This window comes from Sus scrofa, chromosome 7 (genome assembly GCF_000003025.6).
Source record: "Sus scrofa isolate TJ Tabasco breed Duroc chromosome 7, Sscrofa11.1, whole genome shotgun sequence".
NCBI lineage: Eukaryota > Metazoa > Chordata > Mammalia > Artiodactyla > Suidae > Sus > Sus scrofa.
In genome coordinates this window covers 114634047-114655427 of record NC_010449.5, presented here as the reverse complement: position 1 = coordinate 114655427, position 21381 = coordinate 114634047, and the positions used below count along the sequence as shown (strand labels likewise).

The window sequence follows — 21381 nt, the reverse complement described above, 5'->3', positions numbered from 1 at the left end:
CCCTGTGCCTGCCACTGTACTCAGCACTGCACAGCATTTCTAGCCTCACAAAAGTCCTGAAATGTCCCCCTCTACAGAGAAAACAAAAATACATTTGCAAAAGTCACAGAACAAATCACAAATTAGCATAAACAACACACATATACATAGCAAATTCTGAGTAAAACTTTGAACTAGAGTCAGCAGGGGTTACTAGCAGCCTTCCCATGGGACATATTCTTAAACTAACCTAAGTAATCTCATGAGCAAGAGTGAGAATTGAGGGGGAAATGAAACTGGAGGAGGGAAAGCATAAGAATGGGCTGTCGTCTTGGTCATCACTGGAGCTACTGGGCTGCAGTCCTGCCAATATCCTCTTTGGAGCTTTGTGGAATCTTGTTCAGAATGGTCCTCCTGAGGAATAGCAGAAAGGAGCATTTATCCAGCCAACTCTCAGATGTTGCAGAGTCCAAAGACTAGCAATGAAAAACACCAAGGCAGATTGCCGTGTCTTCCAACCACGTGTCTGATGCTCATTTTCTGCCTTGGATCTGAAATTCTGGTTGCCTTTTAAAAATAGGTGTGCAGGGATAATGTGTTGATAATGGTGTTTGAGAAAACAAACCTTACAATGGCATAATCATTATGCATTGAAATACTGAGGGGACGGAGACAGTAGGAAGCTTTTCTATAATTCGTGAAGTACTGAAGATTTGGACCAAGATGGTGGTAATGGGAACAGAAAATGTAGTCCAAGAGCATTTTGAAGGAAGAATAACTAGGACACATTAACTAGGTATACATATACATATGTGTGTGATAAATGTCTCAAAGGAGGGTGAGCTGACATGCGTCATTTAAAATTTCTTACCTGGAAAAAGCATAGTGTTAATGGACACATTGGCTCCCCAGTATACTCGGAAATCTGATAGGATTATTTCATCTTATATATGAGGAAATGATTTTAACAGAGGGTGTGCTTTGGTCCAGCACAGGGTGATAAGTGAGAGAGTCAAGATTTAGTGATATAATTACCTGAATTCAAAGCCTATGTGCTCTTTCTGCTATTTCATGCTGCCCTCGTTTCCCTCTTCATAATTCCTTTCCTTAGGTTTTGAAATCAGACATGTACAGGTTTGTAGGACAGAATCGAAGCAACTTTTCTCTCAAGCCTATTTGCACTTGAAGTCTTAATTCTAACTCTGGTGCCAGTGAAGAGTCACTATGCCTGCTCTAAGGCCACCCTTCCTCTAATCTTATTATGTAGTTTTATGTTGTATGGCAAGCTGTAACCTCCTCCATAATTCCTTTTCTTTCTTCCCCCACCTCAAATCCAACATGAAACTAAATGTGGAAGCAGCTCATACATTTGGATGGATGTGAGACAATGAAAAGATTTCCCACAGATATCAGTGAAGCATGCTTAAGTGTAATTTAGGAATAACAAAGAGTATGAGGGTGGGAATAAAGACAGATCCTGACAGTATTCAGGAAGTATGTCAGTGAAGTATATTTTAATTATGAGAGGAACATGAAGAGGAGAAAAATAAAAATGTTTGTAATAAAAACTGAAATTGATCATATTTAACATGCAGCAATAACAATCATTTGTATTTCTAAATGTCAAATTAATTTGTTTCACTTCTTTATATTTCAGCCTTGATCATTCATGGTAGATAGCTCAAATTTTCAAAGGGATTTTTGTCCACATTAAGGATTAGAAAATATTCTGGTGAAAGAGAATAGAAGAAAGGATTAAATAAGTAGGAGTTGGATCTGTAAGATGGAGTTATCACTCAAAAAGAATTGTAAGATACTTTCTTCATACTCACAACAGCATCTTTGAAAATCTGCTACGTGAGCAGAATACATGAGCATCTTTAAGCCATTAAATGTCTAGGTCACAAATAAGTTTTTCTGTTACAAGGAAATTATTAAAAGCTTTTGCATTTATCTAAAGTTGTATGGTTTATTAGTCAAGCATTGCTTTGTAGCAATAACCAGAGAACCTCAGTAGCATTTAACAAAAACCAAGCATTTCTCACAAATTTCCAGGTTAGCTGAAATTACAGATTTAAGTTTGCAGCAGTTAGGGATACTCCGATTACCACCGTCCTTTAGTAAGACCAGTGGCTCTATTCCCACTGCTGCTCATTTTCCTCCCAGGACCTACAAACTAGCCACAGTATGTTCTTACTGTGGCAGTGGCAGAATTCAAGAGGGCAAGTCTAGTTCCCCAAAGTATTGAAGCCTTTTGTCACATCACATTCACTAACATTTAATTCGTCAAAGCACATCTCATGGCCAGTTCCAAAGTCTTGGAGCAAGGAAATACACTCTGTCCATGGGTAGGGAGGTGGGATCAGAAGGCTGGTGGTAGTGAATATGTCTAAACAGTAATCTAGGGAGTTCCCGTCATGGCTCAGCGGAAAGGAATCTACTACTCATAGACTAGTAACCATGAGGACGCAACTTCAATCCCTGGCCTCAAACAGTGGGGTAAGGATCTGGTGTTGGCATGAGCTGTGGTATAGGTCACAGACGTGGCTCAGATCTGGCGTTGCTGTGGTTATGGCATAGGCCAGTGGCTACAGCTCTGATTTGACCCCTAGCCTGGGAACTAACATAGGCTGTGGGTGCAGCCCTAAAAAGACATACATACATACATAAAATAAACAGTAATCTACCATATGTAGATAATAATAGTCTAAGCTCTGAAAGTCTAGTTTAAAAAGATAGTCATAAATGTGTCATTTAGTTTTCTTTAAAGAAATATGAGACATGTACTATTTCATCTGTAGTTAGAAAATGGAGTCAGTAAGCTCTATAGGGGACAAAAAAAAAGAGAAAGAATGCCCTCTAGAAGTTAATACCAAATGGGAGGAAACAAATTTGACTTCCATATGTCCTAAAACGGGCAAAGGGAAAGGGATTTTTAACAGTGCTAGTCAAAGTGTGTCAGTAGTGACATAAGTACAGAAATTGAGTAGTATTAAAAACTTTTGTAGTGGAGTTCCTGTTGTGGCTCAGAGATTAAGAATCTGACTAGTATCCATGAGGATATGGGTTTGACCCCTGGCCTCTCTCATTGGTTAAAGATCTGGTGTGGCTGTGGCTGTGGCATAGGCCAGCAGCTGCAGCTCTGCTTCGACCCCTAGCCTGGGAACTTCCGTATGCCGCAGGTACAGCCTTAAAAAAAAACAAAAAAAAAGAGAAAAGAGGAGTTCCCGCCGTGGCACAGTGGTTAACGAATCCGACTAGGAACCATGAGGTTGCGGGTTCGGTCCCTGCCCTTGCTCAGTGGGTTAACGATCCGGTGTTGCTGTGAGCTGTGGTGTAGGTTGCAGACGCGGCTCGGATCCTGCGTTGCTGTGGCTCTGGCGGAGGCCGGCGGCTACAGCTCTGATTAGACCCCTAGCCTGGGAACCTCCATATGCCGCGGAAGCGGCCCAAAGAAATAGCAAAAAGACAAAAAAAAAAAGAGAGAGAGAAGAGAAATTCATTAAAAACTTTTGTAGCAATTTGACATTGCCACAATATTCAAATAGTGTTTTTTACTGAATTTTACTCAAGAATAGGTCCATGGCATATGTGAAACTTAAAAAGGCACAAAAAACTGTTCTGTGACCCAAGATAATTTGAAAAAAGCTAAGATAGAATATCCTTTTGTCCACTAGAAATGAATACCCGCACTGCACATAAATGGACCTTTTGATTTATGTATTGGTCTTTTGGATTTGGGTTATTATCACTTTGTCAGCAAGAACCTTAACATCAGAGTTCCTGTTGTGGCTCAGCGGGATGAGGACCTGACATTGTCTCTCTGAGGATGCACGTTCAATCCCTGGCCTTGCTCAGGCTAGGGGTCCAATTGGAGCTGCAGCTGTGGCCTGTGCCACAGCCATGGCAACACTGGATCTGAGCCATATCTGCAGCCTATGCTGCAGCTTGTAGCAATGCCAGATCCTTAACCCACTGAGCAAGCAGAATATGATGAGGGATGGGGCTGGATAAGTTGGCAAGGGCGTATCATCCCCAAAAATATGTGGTCTGCATTTTATCTTGAAGTCATTTGAAAGGTATAGAATAATTTGTTATATATAATGTAATTTACATTTTAAGATCATTCTGGCAACAGTATAGAGAAGGGTTTGGAAGGGAGAGAGAGATGAGGATTTCTTTTTTTAAGGCTGTTTAAATAATGTAGGAAGAAAGTATCAGATTCTGAAACAGAGGTGGTAGGGAATAGGTTTAAAATAAAAATAGAATGAACAGCATTTGATTGTAGATTGGACGTGGGCTACAGGATAAGGAATCAATAATAGTACTCAGATTTCTGGCTTTGATGACTGGATAAATGAGATAATTTTCTCTAAAACAAAGATTAAGATGGTGGGGGAAGTTTGAAAGGACTAGATTTTCCAGAGGAAACAAAATTGACTTTTGGATTTAAGATGTCTAAAGACATTATATCCATGTGGGTCTCTAGGAAGTTTAAGGAATGAGTCTGGATGTCAGGAGAGAGCTCTAGGTTCAACTGTAGACTTGAAAGACATAAGGATACAATGGAGGTTAAAGCCATGGGAGCAGGTGACATCCCCCAGGAAAGTGTACAGTAAAAGAGCTTTGTATTTATAGCAGCTAGGTACTCCAAAATGTTTGAATGAATGAAGAATATCAATGGTACAGTGTCATTGAACTCTCAGAACAACTTTGAGTTAGGAATATAGTCCCAGTTTTACTGATGAAAACATTTCAGATTCAGAGAAGTTAAGTGATTTGTCCAAAATGACTTTGCTGCTGAATGGCCAAGCCGGGGTTTCAAGTCAGTCTCTCTGATGTCAAATTTTTCAGCCTCTTTGATTTTTCCATTTTTCCTACCATGTCTCACTTCTTTGTAAATTTCAGAAGTTTAAATAGATGGTGTTATCTTTAATTCTCTTTCTTTACCTCTGCCAATATTCTGGTTTTAGTAGGATTGTGACACATCCTTTTAAATAGCCACTTTTTCTGTAATTTGCCCTGCTTTATCCCCACATACATCCATCAGATTGCCTTTCCTGTCATGTTGACCTATCCTACCCGACTCTCCTCCAGTGCCTTCTTTACAACGACAGACTGACAGAAGTCCTCCACTGGCGACTGGGTGAGGCCTGCCCTCCTCAGCTTGGCACTCAAGGTTTACCATAAAATCATGAGAATTGTTCAGAACTTTTCCATATTTCCCCCTCTCGAGCATTTTTCATGCCTTTGGGTATCAATTACATGTAGATTTCATGTATGAGGATCTCATTTTAATGCTTAGATTAATCTTTAATCTTTAGAATTAATTACTCTTATTTTTAATTTTTTTATTTTTATTTTTTGTCTTTTTGCTATTTCTTGGGCCGCTCCCGCGGCATATGGAGGTTCCCAGGCTACGGGTCTAATCAGAGCTGTAGCCACCGGCTTACACCAGAGCCACAGCAATGCCAGATCCGACCCACATCTGCAACCTACACCACAGCTCACGGCAACGCCGGATCGTTAACCCACTGAGCAAGGGCAGGGACGAACCCGCAACCTCATGGTTCCTAGTCGGATTCGTTAACCACTGCGCCACGACGGGAACTCCTAGAATTAATTACTCTTATGCTTACTCTGTTATTTCTAAAAATGACCATCTTTGTAATCAAAAAGCTTTGATGTCATCCTACCTTAGCTCCACACCCAGTATAAGGGTTCTTGGTACTCTTTCCCTAATGTGATGAGCTAGCCTCTAGAGAGACCCTTTTTTTTGAAGAGAAATAAGGAGACCAGTTTTAATTGTTACAAATTTCTTTTTTTTTTTTTTTGGCTTTTGTCTTTTTTGTTGTTGTTGTTGTTGCTATTTCTTGGGCCGCTCCCGCGGCATATGGAGGTTCCCAGGCTAGGGGTCGAATCGGAGCTGTAGCCACCGGCCTACGCCAGAGCCACAGCAACGCGGGATCCGAGCCGCGTCTGCAACCTACACCACAGCTCACGGCAACGCCGGATCGTTAACCCACTGAGCAAGGGCAGGGATCGAACCCGCAACCTCATGGTTCCTAGTCGGATTCGTTAACCACTGCGCCACGACGGGAACTCCTAATTGTTACAAATTTCTTAATAGTGAGTCAGATCTCTCTTCTCTTGCCATTCATTTGTTTCTGAGGACTTGGGCCTAGAACAGCAGAGAATCAGTCATTTTTCCTCTGCCTCAGACATTTAAAGAAAACTCTTATGTCACTCATCAGGTTTCTCTTACATAAGCCGATCATAATCTTGTTTGTTCAGAGCTCTTCTTCTGTGACAAGTCTCAAACTCTCTGCTCTTCTTTTGTCTTCCTCTGAGAATTCTGGAGTTTTGTCAGTGCCCCATCTAAAACACAGGACTTGGAACAGAACACAGCACCCCAAAGGAGAGCAGTGTAACATTATTCCTTCGATTAGAACTCCATGCTTGTGTCTTAAAAGCCCGAGATTGCTTTAGCTTCATAGCAGCCGTGTCACATTTTCATTCATTAACATACCCAGATATTATTTTTACGTAAGTGATATAGTTACACTAGCTCTCCCCTATCATCTACTATGCAGCTGATTTTCTCTAAATATAGAACTTTCTGATTTTTTAAATTATATTTCATCTTAATTTTGACCCATCTTTTTAGCTAATTATGATCATTTTATCCAGTGTATTTTTAACTGTGTTTCCCAGTTTTAAGTCATCTGGAAACTTTGAAGCATACTTTTCACATCTTTGTTCAAATTCTTTTTTTTTTTCTTTTTCTCTTCTTTTGCCAGGCCCACAGCATGCAAAAGTTCCTGGGCCAAGGATCAAACTAGCACCACAGCAGTGACAAACCCCAGATCCTTAACCTGCTGAGCTACCAGAGAACTCCCTAAAATCTTGATAAACATGAAAAAATTTTTAAAAAAAGAAAAAAACAAATAAACATGAGTTCCCATCGAAGCTCAGCGGAAATGAATCTGACTGGTATCCATGAGGATGCAGGTTCGATCCCTGGCCTCACTCTGTGGATTAAGGATCCAGTGTTGGTGTGAGTCACAGACCTGGCTCACATCCTGAGTTGCTATGGCTGTGGTATAGGCCAGCAGCTACAGCATCAATTCGACTCCGCACCCGAGGCATATGGGCCCATATGCCTCGGGTGCGGTCCTAAAAAGACAAACAAACAAACAGAAAAACTCCTCAGAAACTCTCCTCCATCCCTGGAGTTAATCAATGCTACTTACAAATGGTTCTCTTAAAGCCACTATCAGTCATCACTCTATATCTTTTCATCTTATCTCTATATCTTATTTCGTCTTAGCAAAGACCTCATATGTGCATTCAACAAATTTTTATATTTAATGTCTACCTTGCCTTGGAGTTGACAATCTAGGGATATCATAAAGTGTTTTGTTAAATGCTTTGCAGAATCAAGTTACACCATTCTCTCTGATACACTTCTTATCTGGTACCATATCAGAAAAGGGGAGGAGGTATTATTTTTCACAAACTCTGTATTGACTTTTAATGATCATATATCACGTGCAAATGGAATCATCATTTTTCTCTTTTCGCTCTTCATGATTTCACAAGAATTTTGAGCTTTGGAAGTCTCTGTGGTTCATTGCTGCCCTTTCTTTTTTGAGTATGTCTTTTAAAGTTCTGAGCTCATTAGAGAGCATCCAGTTGAGCCACATTTTTGTTGGTGGTGGTGGGTGGTATTTGAAGACCCCCTCCCCATTATCAGGATTCTTTTTTATTATAGTAAACTTATTTGTGAAGAATTTCTGTCTAACTTTAGCCATTTTCCCTTCCACAATCTTCTGTTACTTATATTTTATTTTTGTCTTTTGAAATTCTTTCCTAAGGAAAATAGTTGACCGTCCTCAGATTTCCTTCTTCTGTTCTCTGAATTCTTAAGGTACCGTGGTTACTTTCACCAGAATCCTGGTCCTTTTCACTTAAACCACTTCTTTCTTTTTAATTCACTAGATGAACCTAAAACTGCAATATTTTGTCTGTATCTTGAGGAATTAAACCATCAACAATGCAAGGTATTTTTTGAATTAGAATAATACCAAAAACATGTCCTCAGGTTCCTAGAAAACAGCCTACCTGTCTTAGTCTCTAGTGTGCATTCTCTTTATCAGTCAGGTGTCGTCCATAGCCTTCCTCTTCTGGACAGTTGCCACAAAGGAATCATTTCTACCTGCTCTTCTTTCTTTCCCCTTTGATCCAGTACTTCCCACTATACTGTCCAAAACAAATTGTTGAGTTGCCCATAGGTATTTATTTTCTTAAATAATTGTGAGGATTCCCTGACTTTTTCTATGAATCTCTCTTTATAGAACAGATTTCCTATAGACGTCATAATCTATTATAGTTACCAGTTGTCACCCCATCCCACCAAATCTTGGTGATTCCTGTGAGATTTTATTTATCTCCTTGTTCTTGTTTACTGTTGCTACTTTTAAGTATAGTGTTTAACACTCTACTGTTCAATAAGTAATATTTATGATTAATCTCAAGAAGTATTTGCCTTCTTTTTTAGGCTGTGAGGATATCATTGCTGAAAGCATCTCATTAGATACCTTAATTGCCATCCTCAAGTGGAGCTCTCATCCATATGGCTCTAAATGGGTACACCGACAAGCTTTACATTTCCTCTGTGAGGAATTTTCCCAGGTCATGACTTCGGATGTTTTTTATGAACTCAGCAAAGACCATCTGCTTACTGCTATCCAGTCTGACTACTTACAGGTAATCATTTATACACCTTTCAAATTCATTGTCATTCATATGTGCACCAAGAAATCCATCTGTACTCTATTATTCTCCCATCTAGGGAGATGAGCCCACCCAGGAATGTACTCTTCAAGTGTGTACAACTAAAGCCTTCTAGCTCTCTGGCCGTTTGTGCACACCGCTGCTTTGACTCAACGTTGCGAACCATCCCAGGTCCCAACCAACTACACCAAAGGGGTTGTTCAGTAGGAGCGGTCAGAAGCATATCCCACTGGTGATTTTCTTGGCTTCTGTTAATAGTAAATTCACCATAATGGTTTCTTATTTTTGGAGAAGTATCAGAAGATACTGAGACTTAAGCAACACAAATTAAGAATAATACTCCAGGAGTTCCCGTCGTGGCTCAGTGGAAATGAATCTGACTAGCATCCATGAAGGCGCAGGTTCCATCCCTGATCTTACTCAGTGGGGTTAGGATCTGGTGGTGTAGGTCACAGACACAGCTCAGATCTGGCATTGCTGTGGCTGTGGTGTAGGCCAGCAGGTACCGCTCCAATTGGACCCCTAGCCTGAGAACTTCTATATGCCACGGGTTCGGCCCTAAAAAAAAAAAAGGAAAAGGAAAAGAATAATACTCAATTTCTGACCTACTCAAATGCTTTTAAAAACTCAGTGTATGTGTCCTGCCAAAGTCATGTCAACTACTTATTTTTAATCAAAAGTAGTTTTAAGCAAATTGTTGTGTCCTTGACTTCTATGTCATTTATAATTAGATAATTTAACAATAGATTAAAAATATCATAAAAAAAACAGTATGTTCAAGCTTCTTTTTCTTTGCTTGGCCATAGGAATTTTACGCTAGAAACTGTCCAACAGCTTTAGTGTTATGAAGGCATCAACTCATTGAACCATTTCCTATGTCTTCCTATTCAAAGGAAAATTATTAAATGCTTCCATTCTCAGCCAGAAATGTAGTGAAGAGTTAAATAATCCAGTTAGCATCTGTGCTTTCCTTCATACATTGCTTTGATTGCAATACAAATGTTGTCATGATTGGTTTTGATTTATTTAGGATGTGTGTTCATTAACCTAATTTCACTGTCCTGATACAGACTGTGTGCGTTATGAGAGTTAGGATTTGTCAGTTCTCTTGATTATTGTCTTTAGAAGCTTTGCATTTCTTCTTAGAAAGTAAAAAATTGGAGAGGAGCCTAGATTTGCCTTAAGATTTTAAAATACAGAGAAATGAGAGGCACACTGCCTTTTCAGATTGTGCTTGAAGTGTCCTTCACTAATCAGTAGCATATTTTGTGGAGATTGTAGTTTTTTTTGCCAAAACAAGTTGCCATACTTGTTTTTTGTTTGTTTGTTTTTGCTTTTTAGGGCTGCACCCACAGTATATGGAGGTTCCCAGGCTAGGGGTCAAATCAGAGCTACAGCTGCCAGCCTGCACCACAGCCACAGAAACATAGGATCCAAGCGACGTCTTCGACCTACACCATAGCTCAGCTCATGACAATACCAGATCCTTAACCCACTCACTGAGTGAGGCCAGGGATCGAACACACAACCTCATGGTTCCTAGTCAGATTTGTTTCCGCTGTGCGACAACAGGAACTCCATACTTGTTTTTTATATCAGTCAGAGTACATCCTTACACTTTTTTTTTGTCTTTTTGCTATTTCTTGGGCCGCTCCCGCGGCATATGGAGATTCCCAGGCTAGGGGTCTAATTGGAGATGTAGCCACCGGCCTCCGCCAGAGCCACAGCAACGCAGGATCCGAGCCGCATCTGCAACCTACACCACAGCTCACGGCAACGCCGGATCATTAACCCACTGAGCAAGGGCAGGGACCGAACCTGCAACCTTATGGTTCCTAGTTGGATTCGTTAACCATTGTGCCACGATGGGAACTCCCATCCTTACACTTTTATTTTCACCTGTTTATCTCCGTCTTGTCCCAAAAAGGATTTAAGGCAGCTGTATAGAAACCATGTAGTAGATACATTTAAAACAGGTGAAGAAAATAGGATAAAGAAAAATTAAAGATGGAAATAAGAACAAAAATTTAAGGAGTTCCCTTCGTGGCTCGGTGGTAATTGAACCCAACTAGTATCTGTGAGGATGAGGGTTCAATCTCTGGCCTCGCTCAGTGAGTTAAGGATCTGGTGTTGCTATGAGTTGTATAGGTCACGGACATGGCTCAGCTCCTGTGTTGCTGTGGCTGTGGCATAGGCCTGCAGCTGTAGCTCCAATTCGACCACTGGCCTGGAAACTTCCATATGCCATAGGTACAGCCCTAAAAAGACAAAAAAAAAAAAGAAAAAGAACAAAAATTTAATTAGCACCAAAAGTGAGGTTATTGAACAAAAGCACATGTAATAAGTCTTGTGTATTTGCAGCTGATGTACCATGGGTTTAGCTCAAACATTTGAAACAGCCAGTGAAAAAAGTGAAATGTGGCAAGTAGCACATTGTATTTACTTTATGACCTAGAAAAAGTCGTTAATGAGATTAAATATCTATCTGATTTCACTAAAATAAATATAAACCATTTTTTATTATAGGCAAGTGAACAAGATATCCTTAAATATCTGATTAAATGGGGTGAGCATCAATTAATGAAGAGAATAGCAGACAGAGGTAAGCTCAGAAAACTAGCTTGCAACTATTAGTGTTTCCCAAAAGTTACTGAAGTGCATGCTGCACGTCAGTCTTGATGGTAGCCACTGTTGCCTGGTGAAAATAGAAATCTTTACAGTGGGAAAAATCCTATAGCAGAGAGTATACTTTGTTAGAATAAATCTAACAGAAATTTTAATTTTGCAACTTTAAAAGAATACTCAGTGTTATTTGTGTGTGCAGTAATATATGTTGACTAATTTATGAGAGTATTACAGTGAAATTTTTCATTTGATGATGATTTTCATTTGTGTTACAAAAAGCACATTGTTGAAGAAAATGTTCTAGAATCAGATAGTGATGATGGTTAACAACATTGTAGATGTACTAAAAGCCCCTAAATTGTGTACCTTAAAATAGTTAAAATGGTGAATTTTATGTTATATGAATTTTACTTCAATAAAAAAATATGACTCCAAATAAAGCATATTTTTTATTTATTTTAAACTTTTGTGGAAGGAACAAGGAGAAGTATTTTTGTTGTTTATTTAATTATTTGTTTTTTAGGGCTCCACCTGTGGCATATGGAGGTTCCCAGGCTAGGGGTCAAATCAGAGCTACAGCTGCTGGCCTGCGCCACAGCCACAGCAATGCGGAACATGAGCTGGATCTGCTACCTACACCACAGCTCATGGCAACGCCAGATCCTTAACCCATTGAGCGAGGGCAGGGATCTAACCTGCAACCTCATGGTTCCTAGTCAGATTCGTTTCCGCTGAGCCACAACGGGAACTCCAAGAAGTAATATTTTTGAATGGCCTCCAGCTGGGGATACTGCAGCAGAGATGGAAACACCATATGTAGAAGGTGGGCTTTCAACTCTCAAAGCATATGATTCTCTAGCAGTCTTCTATTTATATCTAAGGTTAGCACACCCATCTGTGCTCTTTCCTTTGTGTTCTTCTATGAAGTGAAACCAAATCAAAATATTTTCATTGGAAAAAGTAAATACAGGTTTCTTTCCTGTTATTTATTGACAGCTTATGTAGATATAATTTACATCCCATAAAGTTCACCTGTTTATGTGTTCAAGTCAACATTTTTTAGTAGACTTTTTAGACTTGTCCTGCCACATTTTAAAATATATTAAAAATCAGGTTTAGGAGTTCCCACTGTGGCACAGTGGGTTAAGGATCTGGTGTTGTCTCTTTGTTGGTACGGGTTTGATCCTGACCCTTGTACAGTGGGTTAAGAATCTAGCATTGCCACAGCTGTGGCATAGGCAGTAACTACTGCTTGGACCCAATCCCTGGCCTAGGAATATGCCATGGGTGTGGCCAAAAAAGGAGGGAAACAAAACAAATCAACCTGAACCTGCCTTCAAGTATTTTTATAGTGTCCCTTTATACTACTACCCAAACACTACGAAATAAAAGTAGTCCTCCTGTTTTATTTTTTTCTAATTTATTTCGGCCTGTAAAAAGCAATTTCAGATTTGCATTTTTTTAACTGTAAAAACCACTACTATTAATTTGGGACATTTTTGAAATGCTAGTATAACACTCTATCCTCCTTATTTGCAGATTCTGTATTTGCAAATTCACCTACTTGCTAAAATTTATTTGTGATCCCCAAACCAGTACTCATGACATTTTCATGACCATTTGCAAATGTGCAGAGTGATAAAATTTTAAGTTCCCTGAAGCACATGTTTCCAGCTTAAGGTGGAATAAGGTGACACTCTGCCTTCTTATATCAGCTCTCATACTGTAAACAAGTATCCTTTAATCTGTGTAGTGCCGTGTTTTTCACATCTTTGTGGGTTTGTCTGCTGATCTCACTGTCTAAAATGGCCTTCGAGTATAATACTTAGTGCTCTCTAGCCTTCCAAAGCCCAAGAAGGCTGTGATGTACCTTTTAGAGAAAATCTGTGTTATTAGATAAGCTTTGTTCAGGCCTGAGTTGCAAATGTGCTGTCGGCTGTGGGTTCATCGTTAATGAATCAACAGTATATACTAATAAGGTGCTTTAAACAGATAAAACAAGTTACGTCTTTATTGATTGACAGAAATGTGACCAGAGGTTCTCCGGAGCCTAACCCTGAGTTTCCCTTAGGAACAGTGGTTCAGTATTCACTAATTGTTTGCATTGGCACTGCAGAATAAAATCATCCCAGATAACAAGAATTGATTGTATATGCTGTTATGTAATCATCATAGGCTTGTTTGTTGATACAAAGCTGATGAAGATGAAATGTCATATTTATTGGGAGCGCATAACGAACATCCTCAATAAAATTTCCCTTAAAACAGTTTTGGAGTCTCTTGTGGCTCAGTGGATTAAGGATCTGGCATTGTCACTTTAGTGGCTTGGGTTGCTGCCATGGTCTGAGTTCAGTTCCTTGCCTAGGAAATTGCACATGCTGTGAGTGTGGGCGGGGGGTGGGGGAGGGAATGTAGTTTTCGGACTGGGTTAGAATGGAAGCCTCTTCCACAAGAATGAGAAGAAGCACACCCAGGGCTGCAGCTTTTGTTTCAGTCCACCTTTATGGATACAATTTCTGCCCTTACCTGCTCCATTTTTGGGAATTTCATGTAATACTTCATTTGAAAACAGAACACTATTTTGAGAAAAAATATTAACTACTTTTGAAAAAAGTGTATAAGTATTGAAGCCAAAGCATCATAAGGCAAAGAAAAAACCCTCTTTTCCACATACTTGGCAACAGTTTTATTTTGAGTGACTCCAGAAAAAGCTTAGCCTCTCAAAAACCATCTTTCTTTATCACATGATTTAAGGAAAATACCATTTTGCCTGTAGTGTTTGCAGAAAATCCAGCATTTATTTATATTGTGAGTGATAAGATTTTTATTTATTTATTTTTTTAAGAAAAAGTAATACAGGGAGTTCCCGTTGTGGCGTGGTGGAAATGAATCCAACTAGGATCCATGAGGATGCGGGTTCGATCTCTGGCCTCGCTCAGTGGGTAGGGAATCCATCGTTGCCATGAGCTGTGGTGTAGGTCACAGACTTGGCTCAGATCCCGCATTGCTGTGGCTGTAGCATAGGCCGGCAGCTCCGATTCAACCCCTAGCCTGGGAACTTCCACGTGCCTCAGGTGTGGCCCTAAAAAGCAAAAAGAAAGAAAAAGAAAAAAAGAAATACAGTCTGCTAGTTTAAAGATGTGATTTAAAAATCCCCAAATTTGGTGAATTCTCTTCACCAAATTCTTGTGGTGCAGCAGTTTATGGATCCAGTGTTGTCACTGCATCCGCTTGGATCACTGCTGTGGCACAGGTTTGACCCCTGGCCCAAGAGCTTGCACGTGCTGTGGGCATGGCCAAAAAAAAATGTCCCCAGTTTATGTAATTTTCCTTCTCACCTCAATATCAAAGCATGTATGTACTTCAGATCTTCCTCTTTCTCCAGTACCCAGTGAAGAAAACATTTATTTGCTGCTCTGAAAAGTGAAAATATATTACATTTCACCGATCAAAAGGTTTGCTTTTATGCAGTAACATTCCCATATTATGGAAATTTAGGAGACTCATAAAAATCTTAAAGTTAGGAGTTCCACCTGTGACTCAGTGGTAAGGAACCTGACTAATATCTGTGAAGATTCACCCCGCTCAGTGGGTTAAGGATCCTGTGGTGCTGTGAGCTGTGGTTTAGGTCGCAGACACAGCTTGAATCCTGGGTTGCTATGGCTGTGGCATAGGCTGGGAGCTGCAGCTCCTATTCAGCCCCTTGCCTGGAAACATCCATATGCTGCAGGTGCAGCCCCCCCACACCCCCAAAAAAGGTCTTAAAGTTAAATAGAGTGTACATTATGTTTTGCTGCTCTAAGATACCAGGTGGTTTAATTTTAGATACTCATTAAATTGCTGTTAAACATATAGTAGCCTAATGAGCATATTGATAACCTGTAATAACTAGAAGATTGCCGTTTTTTTCTCCTTTGAGTTAGTATGTGGGAAAGAATTCTGTATTCTTTAGTACAGAACAGTCGTAAAGAATGTTACTGTACTATTGATACTATGCTTTTTCTTTGTCCAAGAACATCTCTATTAAGAAAACTTCTTGGCGTTCCATTGTGGCTCAGCAGAAACGAATCTGACTAGTAACTATGAGGTTGCAGTTCAATCCCTGGCCTCACTCAGTGTGTTAAGGGTACGACGTTGCTGTGAGCTGGTGTAGGTCACAGATGTGGCTCGGATCCTGCACTGCTGTGGTGTAGGCCCGCAGCTGTAGCTCCGATTGGACTCCTAGCCTGGGAACCTCCATATGTCTTGGGTGCAGCCATAAAAAAAAAACAAAAAAATTTCTTAAGGAGTTCCAATTGTGACTCAGCAGCAACGCACCCAGCTATAATCCATGGGGATGCGGGTTTGATCCCTGGCCTTGCTATTCGGTTAAGGACCTAGCATTGCTGTGAGCTGTGGTATGGGTCGCAGATGAGGCTTGGATTCCATGTAGCTGTGGCTGTGGTGTAGGCCAGCAGTTGAAGCTCCAATTTGATCCCTAGCCTGGGAACTTCCATATGCCGTGAGTGCAGCCTTAAAAAGCAACCAAAAAAAAAAAAAAGGAAAGAAAAAGAAAACGTATTAGAACATAAAAATAATTTATAATCCTTTTTAAAGCAGATGTACTTAAGTATACAAAGTGTTGCCGGAAGTGTGCTAGAGAAGAAAAAAAGCCTTTCTCTGAAAATTTCGATTTGGTTGGAGACTTCTCATTTTCTGTCTCTGTCATAGAGCCAAACTTACTGAGTGGCACTGCTCATAGTGTGAACAAGAGAGGTGTGAAAAGACGAGACCTGGACATCGAAGAGCTTAGAGAGATCCTTTCTTCTCTCTTACCTTTTGTGCGAATTGAACACATCTTACCTATAAACAGTGAAATCCTAAGTGATGCAGTAAGTGTCTTTCTTTCTTCATTTATCCCTTTCATGAAAAGAAAATGTCTCTCTTTAATCATTGTAAATAATTTCTACTAATGGAGTATCGAGAAACTAAATTCCCTGAGAACAAAGGCAGAGGTCTGTCCTGTGCTACGTTGGGTCCCCAGTATGGCACATGGCACAGATGTTTGGTGGATGAGAGTTTAGTGGTTATATCAGTCTTACTTTTGCAAAAGGGTAGTTTGTAGGGGAGTTAATCTAGCCATTTATCGGTGTACTTTAAAAGGGGAGGGTAGAAATTACCTTTGGAGACTCTTTAAGGACAGCAGTAAATCAAAGAGCAAGAGAGAAGATTAGTTCAATGTAAAAGGGGTGAATGAATCTTATGATTGTATTTCAGTCAAAAATTGATAGAACTGGAGTTCCCGTTGTGGCACAGCAGAAACAAATCTGAGTAGTATCCATGAGAATGCAGGTTCAATCCCTGGCCTTACTCAGTGGGTTAAGGATCGGCCATTGCTGTGAGCCATGGTGTAGGTTGCAGACACGGCTCAGATTCTGTGTTGCTGTGGCTGTGCATCTGCAGCTCCGATTCATCCCCTAGCCTGGGAACTTCTATATGCCAAGGGTGTGGCCCTGAAGAGCAAAAAAAAAAACAAAGAGCTAACTGATCATGTTACTTTCATAATTTTTTAGAGTATTAAAATTGCTTGAGGAGTTCCCATCGTGGCACAGTGGTTAACGAATCCGACTAGGAACCATGAGGTTGCGGGTTCGGTCCCTGCCCTTGCTCAGTGGGTTAACGATCTGGCGTTGCCGTGAGCTGTGGTGTAGGTTGCAGACGCGGCTCGGATCCTGCGTTGCTGTGCCTCTGGCGTAGGCCGGTGGCTACAGCTCCGATTCGACCCCTAGCCTGGGAACCTCCATATGCCGCGGGAGCGGCCCAAGAAATAGCAACAACAACAACAACAACAACAAAAGACAAAAGACAAAAAAAAAAAAAAAAATTGCTTGAATTAATGGATGGGAAAAATAAATACTCTTCACATATTGGTTTATAATTTCAATGTTATAAACATCATAATTTTTTTCAGCTGCACAGAAACATTATAAAAGTCATCTGGAAAAAAACTGATAAGAATTTTGTGAAAGTTCTCTAAAAAATGAAATCCCCATATGGCGCAGTAGTTAAGGATCTAGCATTGCCTCAGCTGTGGTGTGGGCTGCAAGTGCAATGAGGGTTGATTCCCTGGCCTGGGAATTTTCATGAGCCATGGTGCAGCAAAAAAAAAAAAAAAAAAAAAAATCTCTAAAAAGAACATAATTAAGAAGGGATAATCTTTCATAATGCAAAATAAGTTTTAAAACTCTAACATTTAATCTCTGATGCTGGTATAATAGAGAAGACAAAATAGCCCAGAAAAAGATCCTAATTAATATAAGAATTAAACATATAATAAACAGGCTGTCACAAATCAGTGTTGTACTGCACTAATGCATCAGTGGAAGAAGGAGGAAATGTGCTTAAAGTTCACCCTCATTTCACTTACACACAGAAGTGATCTCTGTTAGACTGAAGAATTAAACATTAAGTTGAAACATGGAAAAACTAGAAGAATGAAATTAAATATTTATGGAGTCTCAGGTTAGAAAAATGTTCAGACTCACTGGTAATCACACACACACCAAAGAAAGCAAAATAAAGGTTATTTCTTCATGTACCAGGTCAGTAATTTTTGAAATAATATTACTGTCATATAGCGGAAGTGTCATTAACTCTACTCTTTGGAAGTTGGAGTTCCTGTTGTGGCTCAGCAGGTTAAGAACCCAACAGATTGTTTGAAGATACGAATACAATCCCTGGCCTCACTTGGTGGATTAAGGATTTGGCGTTGCCACGAGCTGCGCCTCAGATCCAGTGCTGCTCCAATTTGACCCCTGGCCCAGGAACTTCCATGTGCTGCAGGTGTGGCCCTAAAAAGAAAAAAAATTTTTTAGAAATAGGCTAAATGCCTAATAACAGGGAAAATAATCTATGGCATGACTACTCAACAGAATATTTTGCTGCCTTGAACAATGGTTGTAAGACTAATGTAGCAACAAAGTAATAATATATAATTTTAAAAAGAAGGACCCAAAATGTGTTCTTTTTTTGTTTTGTTTTGGGTTTTTTTTCTTTGTTTGTTTGTTTGGTTTTTTTTTTTTGTCTTTTTAGGGCTGTCTTTTTATACATCTGTGGCATATGGAGGTTCCCAGGCTAGGGGTTGAATCAGAGCTACAGCTGCCAGCCTACACCACAGCAACGCAGGATCTGAGCCGTGTCTGCAACCTATACCCTAGCTCACAGCAGTGCCGCATCCTTAGCCCACTGAACAAGGCCAGGCATCAAACCTGAAACCTCATGGTTCCTAGTCAGATTCGTTTCCACTGTGCCCCAGCAGGAACTCCCAAAATGTGTATTTTTATGTATTATAAATTTAGGTAAAAATTCATTTGAAAAAGACTGAAAGGAAATATATCAACATTATTACAGTTATAACAAACTAGAGTTGTGAGGTTTTTTCCTATTTTCAAAATACGTCTAATGCTATATTTTAATAGTTAAAAATAATTTTAACACAGCAATTAGATGTTTATTATATTTAAAGGAGTAATACTGGGGAAACAAAATTTGGTTCTACTTAGAACCTAAGACTCAAACCAAATTGATCCCTGAATTTAGTTTAGAGAAGTATTTTAGAACTTTCATTTAATATTCACAGTATTTAATTTATTAAATATAATTCCATGCCTAACACATAAATCCCCAGTAAAAGTTTGCTAACAATGGCTGTTAACCCTAATGCTGTTTTTGTGTATGCTGAGGACGGTGCCAAGTGCTTTTTATCTTCCTTACCTTCATTTAATCTCACATCCACCTCTTGGGCTCTAAGTACTTGATTTATATTCTCCTAAAAAAGATGTGAAAACAGTGGGGCCACCATGTTTGGTTAGTTGTCTGAAGTGTCCCATCTCCAGGGCTATCTAGGGGCCCTGAGGTAAGGCCCAGCTAAAAAGAGATGTCTGTGGTTGCATGTCTGTGAAAAGGAGCATTAGGGCTTGAGCCAGGTTCTCCTTCCACTAGAGCCCCTGCCTGTATGTAACCACCATGCAGACTATCTGTATCTTCATACTAAAGATAAAGGCCCAGGAATGTGCTTCTTTTGTCTTGTGGAGGAGGGAGGAATCAATTCCTAGATAAGTAAGGAAAAAAACAAAAATTGGTTCTCATTTAGAATTCTGAGGGAATTCCTATTGTGACTCAGCAGTAACAACTCCGACTAGTATCTATTCAGATTTAGGTTCAATCCCTGGCCCTGCTCAGTGGGTTAAGTATCTGACTTTGCTGTGAGCTGTGCATTAGGTCACAGATGTGGCTCAGATCTTGCGTTGCTGTGGCTGTGACCAGCAGCTGCAGCTCTGATTTGACCCCTAGCCTGAGAACTTTCATATGCTGTGGGTGCAGCCCTAAAAAGCCAAAAAAAAAAAAAAAAAAAAGAGTTCTGAGGGAGTTCCCTAGGGACCTAGCATGTTAAGGATCTTGATTTGTCACTGCTGTGGTGTGGGTTCAATCCCTGGCCTGAGATCTTTCACATGCTGTTGGCATGACCAAAAAGAAAGGAGTTCTGAAAGTTAGTCTGACTTCTTATTTTTAATTAATATATAGCTCTTGTTTTTAAAACAGCATTTCTCTACTTAGAGAAAATGGGAAATTATGGTAGCTTTTTATGGCTTCCAGAATCCTTTAAATGTTATTAAACATTTGAAGTTTTTTGGGGTTTTTTTGGTTGTTGTTTTTTGTTTGTTTTGTTTTGGTTTTTTTTTTGTCTTTTTGCTATTTCTTGGGCCGCTCCCATGGCATATGAAGGTTCCCATGCTAGGGGTCGAATCGGAGCTGTAGCCACTGGCCTGCACCAGAGCCACAGCAGCTCAGGATCCAAGCCACCTCAGCAACCTACACCACAGCTCACGGCAACGCCAGATCGTTAACCCACTGAGCAAGGCCAGGGATCGAACCCACAACCTCATGGTTCCTAGTTGGATTCGTTAACCACTGAGCCACGACGGGAACTCCAGTTGTTGTTGTTTTTTGTTTTTTGGTTTTTTTTTTTTGCCATGCTCATGGCATGCAGAAGTTTCCAGGCCAGGAATCAAGCCCACACCACAGCTGTAGCCAGAGCCACAGCAGTGACAATGGGTCCTTAACCTTCTGAACCATGAGGGAACTCCTGAAGTATACATTCCTAAATTTGTGTTTAAGTGGTAAAGTTTAAACATTTTGATTTATAGGTATAATTATTTTTATCTTAGTAATATTGCAGTGCTACACAAATCTCTATCTGAAAAATAATTTTTTTTCAAGATGAAAAGAGGCTTGATTAGTACTCCTCCATCAGATATGCTTCCTACAACAGAAAGTGGAAAGTCAAATGCCTGGTTACGACAGAAAAATGCTGGAATATATGTTCGTCCTCGACTGTTCTCTCCCTATGTGGAAGAAGCAAAGGTAATAAAAACCATTTTAAGATACTAGGCTACTTTATTACAAACTATAAACACAAAGATATTTATTGTAGTATTATTTAAATATTTGGAAATAGCCTAACTGTCCAGTAATAGTGAAAGTGAAAGCAAATTCTAGTTTGATTTCTCACCAAAATAGTTTTCCTAAATGTTTAATTATCAGTCATGTATTTCTTTTCATAACTTAGGTCATGTTAAATTGTATTTTACATTTTTCTCATCTTGGTTTTTCTTGCAAATTGTTAGCTTGGGAAAAAATTGTCATTTTCCTGAAATGATCATCAGTATCTTACAGATCTTCAGAGTGGGAAAAATGTTTGAGAGACAATTGCACACATATCTTCTTCCTTTTGTAAACTAAAAAAAATGCCATGACTTCTTGTAACGTATTTCTGTAGTGGCTGACTGTTGGGAATTGTGTTTAGTTTTAGAATAAGTGTACAAACCAAGACAGAATCTTAGGCCTATTTAGTAAAAAGTTGGCATTGTGTACATTTTAACATAAAGAACTCTCCAAATGGAAAATGAAACATTGAAATTTTTATTTGATATGTTCAGCCAT

At 39.7% G+C, this 21381-nt stretch overlaps 1 protein-coding gene across 2 annotated transcripts in view; it reads left to right on the top strand.

Annotated features, from left to right (window-relative positions):
• Nucleotides 1–21381, top strand: part of BTBD7 (BTB domain containing 7) — an 89568-nt gene that overhangs the window by 51629 nt on the left and 16558 nt on the right. For both annotated transcript variants that reach the window (XM_013989219.2, XM_013989220.2), the window contains exons 4-7: nucleotides 8540–8748; nucleotides 11302–11377; nucleotides 16111–16271; nucleotides 20659–20802. In XM_013989219.2, the coding sequence (XP_013844673.1) occupies nucleotides 8540–8748; nucleotides 11302–11377; nucleotides 16111–16271; nucleotides 20659–20802 (590 nt within the window). The remainder of the gene's footprint in view (nucleotides 1–8539; nucleotides 8749–11301; nucleotides 11378–16110; nucleotides 16272–20658; nucleotides 20803–21381) is intronic.